The sequence below is a fragment of the Carlito syrichta genome, unplaced genomic scaffold (assembly GCF_000164805.1).
Source record: "Carlito syrichta isolate Samal-C Ts95f unplaced genomic scaffold, Tarsius_syrichta-2.0.1 Scaffold309783, whole genome shotgun sequence".
Taxonomy (NCBI): Eukaryota; Metazoa; Chordata; class Mammalia; order Primates; family Tarsiidae; genus Carlito; species Carlito syrichta.
In genome coordinates, this window is record NW_007253879.1 from 152,949 (window position 1) to 159,484 (window position 6,536).

General features: G+C 49.1%; 1 protein-coding gene across 1 annotated transcript in view; it reads right to left on the minus strand.

Moving 5' to 3' along the window:
- FAM162B (family with sequence similarity 162 member B) overlaps positions 1 to 6,113 on the minus strand; it is a 9,566-nt gene extending 3,453 nt beyond the window's left edge. Inside the window, exons 1-3 of the mRNA XM_008067828.2 lie at positions 5,929 to 6,113; positions 5,690 to 5,798; positions 2,993 to 3,101 (exon numbers count right to left, since the gene is read on the minus strand). Of these exons, the coding sequence (XP_008066019.1) occupies positions 2,993 to 3,101; positions 5,690 to 5,798; positions 5,929 to 6,088 (378 nt within the window). The 5' untranslated portion in view covers positions 6,089 to 6,113. The remainder of the gene's footprint in view (positions 1 to 2,992; positions 3,102 to 5,689; positions 5,799 to 5,928) is intronic.
- Positions 6,114 to 6,536: the final 423 nt, after the last annotated feature.

Genomic DNA, 6,536 nt, shown 5'->3' on the forward strand with positions numbered 1-6,536 from the left:
GGAGTCTCACTCCATTGCCCAGGCTGGAGTGCAGTAGCATGCTCCTGGCCACCGCAGCCTCGACCTGCTGGGCTCCAGTGGTTCTTTCGATTCAGTCTTCCAAGTAGCCGGAACTACAGGCGTGTGCTACCACACCCGGCTAATTTTTGATTTATTGTTGTTTTTTTTTTTGAGTTGGAGTCTCACTCTGTCTCCCAGACTGGACTGCAGTGGCATGCTCCTGGCCACCATAGCCTTGGCCTCCTGGGCTCCGGCGATCCTTCCGCCTCAGCCTTCCAAGTAGCTGGAACTACAGGCATGCGCTACCATGCTCGGCTAATTTTTTTGATTTATTGTAGAGATGAGGTCTTGCCAAGTTGCCCAGGCAGGTCTCAAACCTGCAGGTTCAGGCAATCCACTCACCTCGGCCTCCCAAAGCGCTGGGATTACAGGCTGAGCCACCGAGCCCGGGCTTTTTGACTTATTGTAGAGATGAGAGCTCACTATGCTGCCCAGGTTGTTCTCAAATTCCTGGGTTCAGGCAATCCACTCGCCTTGGCCTCCCAAAGCGTTGGGATTACAGGCTGAGCCACTGAGCCTGGCTTGCCATTGCTATTTTAAGCAGGGTTTTTACTTCTCCTTTTTCCCTGATTGTTGGGTAAGCAGGGGAGTGAAAATGTTTAAATTTTGTCAATATCTTGCTTAAAACTCTTCACTGTTTCAACCTGATCAAATAAACAACAACAACAACAACAAAACCAAAACAAGCAAACAAACTCTCCACTGGAGTCCCACAGTGTTTAAAATAAATCTTGAACTAACTGCAATGACCCGAAAGGCCTGATACTCTCTGGACTCTGTCTCACACCATCTTCTTTTTGCTCATTATGCTTCGTCTACACTTGCTCCTTTTTTTTTTTTAACCCACAAAACCCTTTCTCATCTCTAGGCTTTGCACATGCTCTTTCTTCTTCCTTCAGTCTTGCCATGGCTAGCTTATTCTCAACCTCCTCAGAGGGGCAGAGGGGCTTTCTTGACCATGCTATCTTAGTTCAGGTCCTTCATTGCGCTAAGAATTCCTAATATCTTTTTATTTGTTTACTTGATTGCTCTACATTTTCCCACTAGAAAATACACGTTGGTTTTTTTTTTCTTTTGCCACTGTATTCTAACAATATGCAGAGGCCTGGCATAACTCAGGTGTTCAAAAATCAGGTTGGGTGTGGTGGCTCATGTCTGTAATCCCAGCATTTTGGCAGGTTGCCTTTTAGTGCTTCTGTTGTTTTTTGCTTCACCTCTACCACACTGGCAAAACGTTTCCTTTTCAAGACTTTTTTCATCCTTGAAAACAAAAAATAGTCACTTGGAGCAAGATCGGGTAAATAGGGAGAGTGGGGCACTGGGTTCATGCTGTTCTTGGTCAAAAATTGCTGAACATTCAGCATGGTGTGGGCAGGTGCGCTCGTAAATCACTCTTCATGAAATAGGCAAACATGTAGAAAGAATCTCCAAAAAAGCCAAAGCAACCTCTCCCAACAACGTTAGCTGGCACACGCATGTTGATGGTTTCCTAGAACACTGACCTAGTGGGGGAAGCCAGTGCTACAAGTGGCCGGCCCTCCAGAAGAGGAGGGGGTCCCCCTCGTATTCCTAGAAACTAGAGAATCATCCATTTGTCAGGGAGCATTTATCTGGAGGCAGATTAAGAACAAGAGATGATAAAATTTATTTATTTACATGTTTGAGTGTTCATTCAAGTGAGTATTTTTACAATTTCTCATTTGATGAGAACAATTTTAAAGATAGGTTCTTTTCCAAGCTAATAGGAATACTCGGGCACTTATATAATATAAGTAAGCATATAGGTCCTAGTGCCTGTGTGAAGTTAGTGGGCTCAGATACGTTTGAGCACCTGAGGAGCACAGGCAGATAGATCATAGAACTGGGCAGAAGAGCAACTGGTTAAATACGCCCAGAGAGTTAGGCTGTATGGACCAAGCCAACTACTCTGTGTTATATGGATGCACTGCTGATGTAGTGTTTGTAACCAAGGAAGTTATGCTCTGGTTTTGATGGGTTCAGCTGCAAGTGCCACAATGAAGAGACACACTGGTCAGCTGGTACATGTCCAGCAGAGAAAAGACTCATGGAGATGTGTTAGGTGTCTCCCAATATTTGTGGGGTGGCTCTTTGTGGCACGGTGGCTCAAGCCTTTGGGAGGCCAAGGCGAGAGGATTGCCTGAGCCCAGGGGTTTGAGACCAGCCTGGGCAACTTGACAAGATCTCATCTCTACAATAAATCAAGAAAAATTAGCAGGATGTGGTGGTGCACGCCTGTGGTTCCAGCTACTTGGAAGGCTGAGGTGGAAGGATTATCTAAGCCCAGCGGGTCAAGGCTGTGGTGGCTGTGAGTGTGCCAGTCTCAGTGACAGAGTGAGATTTCTGCCTCAAAACAAAACAAAACAAAACCAAAAAGTGACCCACAAATGGCATGATTTGGGGAGGCAGCAATAAAGTTGGAGAGTAGTCAGCTCTTAATTTCTCTCTAGCAATGCTAAATGGAAACCATATACTGAGGATGGCAAGAAAAGGGCTCATGCAGGATCGGACAACCAGATGGCCTTGGCAATCACTTCCACATTCTGCATTTCTAACTATTTCACAATTTAATGCAATAGCTAATTGAATTCATGACTTAAAGAATAAGTTAGACTGAATAACTTTCAACCTCAAAGGTCTTCTTGTGCAGACTCCAATCAAGTTGTAAACTGTCTTATTTTTGTTTGGGTGCAAAGTAGAAGGAAGCTTTTGTCCCTCCTAGCCATATAGTTAATTTGCCAACTCAAATTTCCAAGAACAAATTGATTTCCAGCATGATGGGTATATATGGGGGACTCCAGGGCTCAAAGACAATGTGTTTTTACATCGAAGAATAGCAATAATTCCTGAATTCAGTACAAAGTCCATAACCTTCCTTGAACGTCAAACGTCTGTATCCTACAGAGGCACTCACCCTTTTGGCTGATGTGATCACTGCCAAGCAGGCAACAACCGTGAGTCCAATCATTACGTAGCACGCCTTCACCCGGGCTTTGTTTCTCGCAGCATCTATCATTTCTGGCCTAAACCAAGAGGTGTCCTGTGTTAATTCTATTAAAGAATACAGTTTTCTTACAGGCTTGACAGACGATTTGCTATAATTAAAGTACCTGATTCATGATAATGTACTCATCGGCATGCTTTTCTCTCTATATTAGGTTTGAATAGTGTGTAGTTGTATTAAACAACAAATCCAGAGCGATATATTGCAATTTTTCTTAAAAATGGAAAAATTGAACTTTCCCACTAGTTGAAAGAGCACAGAAAACCAATATCTGGCCTATATTCCTTAAGCAGAATAACATAAGTTTTAAGATATTAGTTGCAAACAGGTTCAACTAATGACGATGGAGACATTATTAGGTTATAATTGTTGCTCATTTTTGCTCCAGATGGAACCTAAAAGCTCTGATCCTTTTTACCCATTCATCTGGCTTTGATCTGTTATACTAAATTAGTTTCACACACACACACACACACACACACATATACACAAAATCAAACAAGAAGTGCAGTTATTGTTAAGTATAATTAGTGAATAATATGAAATTATAGATCACTTAATCATTGTATGTCCATTAAGAGCATTACAAAGCAAAAACTGTTTACACTGTAAGTCCAACACTTAGCTTCACAGTGCTAAGCACAGTAGCAGTGCTTAAAACAATTACAGAAAATGGCTAAATGAGAAATACTCAAGTATTTTTATGTTTTTGAAACTACAATGCTTGTATAAGGCATCTTGTTCATAGTTAGATGCTCCTGTTCATAATACTTTTTTTGACTGTGATCCTAGGGAAATTAATTTCTGTAAAATGGTCTGTTTACATGCACTGTTCTGTTAATGCACAATGGGGCATTCGTTCTCCTGACAAACATCAATTTACAATAATGCAGGCTCTTTGCCTTCTTGATTACTCTGTTATGACACTAGAAATAAAAATTTAAACAAACTAAGGGTAGTGTTTTTTTTGTTTTATTTATGTTCTTTTTACTTCTTCATGAGCATTTGAAGTATTAAATTCTCTGGCATCAGTTACAATTTGTTAACCAGAGCTTGTGATGATAAAGACTTTTCCGAGGCTGATTTCTAGGTTGGGCCAAGACTCTAATCTGTAGCTTAGAGTCTGCAGATCTCAAGTAAAAATAATATTAGAAAATGTCTCTGTGGTTCAATAAATGCTCAACATGTTATTTCAAATCCCATCTCCGTGCCTCATTAAGTAACTTGATCCAAAAAAGGATTAAAACGCTTCGGAATTCACTTCTAAGCATGCCTCTCCCACCACATGTTTCTCTGCCATTTATTTGAGATGCTTTGGTACCTGGCAAGCTAATAAACATAAAAGTGCAGGCAGTATGTGACGAACAAGAGGCTGTTTCCACTATCTGTTCTAACAGGCATTAATGACATTGTACAGACACACAGAATGTCTAAAGATTTTTTAAAAAAGATTTCCTACTATTATAATTTATTCTTTTTTTTTTTTTTTTTTTTTGAGTTGGAGTCTCACTCTATCACCCAGGCTGGAGTGCCGTGGCACACTCACGGTCATCCAAGTAGCCGGAACTACAGGCGCGCGCTATCATGCCCGGCTATTTTTTGATTTATTGTGGAGACGAGGTTTCGTCAACTTACCCGGGCTGTTCTCGAACCCGCGGGCTCAGGCAATCCACTCGCCTCGGCCTCCCTAAGTGCTGGGATTATAGGCTGAGCCACCAAGCCCGGCCTAGTATAACTTATTCTATGGGTTACATCACTCCAGAGGTGAGGCTATGAGCTCGAGTTCTATCTTTTCTCATCTCCCTCAGTTGAGAAGCCGACCCTGCATCCCAAACCAGGAACCCGGCCGAAGGCGCTCCAGAACTGCGTCGGCGTCTCCCACTCCAGAAAAAGAGGCCGCGTGAACGCGGCTTCTTCCCAAAGACCCTCCAGGACGCCACGAGCCATGATCAGGGGACCCCTTCCTTGCGTGGCCCGAGCCCTCTCCCATCCCGGCGCCCTCGCAGCCGCCGGGAGCCCGCGAGGATCCGGCCTCCTGTTTGGCCCGAGCGCACCGCCTGGCCCGGCGGGATCACGCTGGGGACCGATATCCGGATGACGGTGGACGCGCACCCCGTAGTCCTGGGCTTTCACTCAGCTCCTGCCATCTCCGTGTAGGCCCAGCTGCCCGCTGTCCGGTCAGGGACCGGGGCATCTAACCGCACAAGGAGGCAGGGACCTCCTTAAGCTGTGAATTGACTTCGAAGATCGTGTGGCCCGGGCCGCCTCGCCGCGCGCGCCGCGACGGGCGTCGGGGGATCCCTCACCCAGCCGACAAGGCGTGGGGGGACCCGCACCCGGCTCCAAGGCGTGGGGGGACCCGCACTCTCGAGGCGGGCATGGGGAACCCCGAACCCACGCGGCCGGGCATGGGGGGAGGTACCCGCAGCCTCGCGGCAAGGCGTGGTGAACCCGGTACCCTCGTGGTCAGGCATGGGAAACCCGCACCCTCACAGTCGGGCATGGGGAACTCCGCACCCAGGCGGCAAGGCGTTTGGGGAATGATTCGCACCCTCGCGGCCAGGCGTGGGGAAACAACACCTCCCATGCGGGGCCCCGCGCACTTACGGGACTCGGGGCGGGATCTCCTCCATGGATTGGAAGCGCCCGGTCCACAGCAGGATTTTCTTGTCGAATGGCGACGGCGTGTGCTGCGCGGGGACCCTGTGAAGCTTCCCTGAGGCGACGACATAGGTGAGCGTGGAGCGACCGACCCTCGGCCCGGGCTCCGCGCTCCCCTCGCCTCCGCTCCCTCCTCTCAGTTCCCCGCCCGCTCCTCCCCGCCCATCTCTCGAGCCCGGGCTCACCGTGACCTCGCGGCCCGGGTTCGCTGGGGGCGCCGGCGCTGGAACAGCAGGGGAGACCCCGGGGCGGAAGGACCCGTGTGGCCCCTTGACCGAGGCGCAGGAGGCCCCCGACGGCTGTGAGCATGCTGCGCCCGCACCGCGCCCGCACCGGCACGCGCATCCTCAAAGAACCTGCACTCGCACCGACACGCGTACCCTCACTGATCACGCGCACCGGCGCTCCCACCCGCGCCTCTATGGCACCTGCGCCGCACCCGCGCCGCGCGCACACCAACACGCAAACCGGCAACCGCACCGCCACCGCGACGCACGCGCACGCGCACCGGCACACGCACCCGCTCCGCGCGCACCGACACTCACACCGCGACGCGCACCGGCACCCACAAGAGCCACAAGAGCGCTCTCCCTCAGTTCGCTCCGCCCTGGGAGCCAAAACGCGCAGCCTCGCTTGTGCCCCGGCCCCGCCCCGGCCCCGTCCCTGGCCGGTCTTCCGACACTGCTCCTCTCCACCCTCCCAGCAACCCGCGACGAGGCGTCGAGGCTCGGAGGCTCATCCACAGGCTGGCCTTGGAGTGAAAACTCACCGCCTACTGGACTACGCGCGGTTG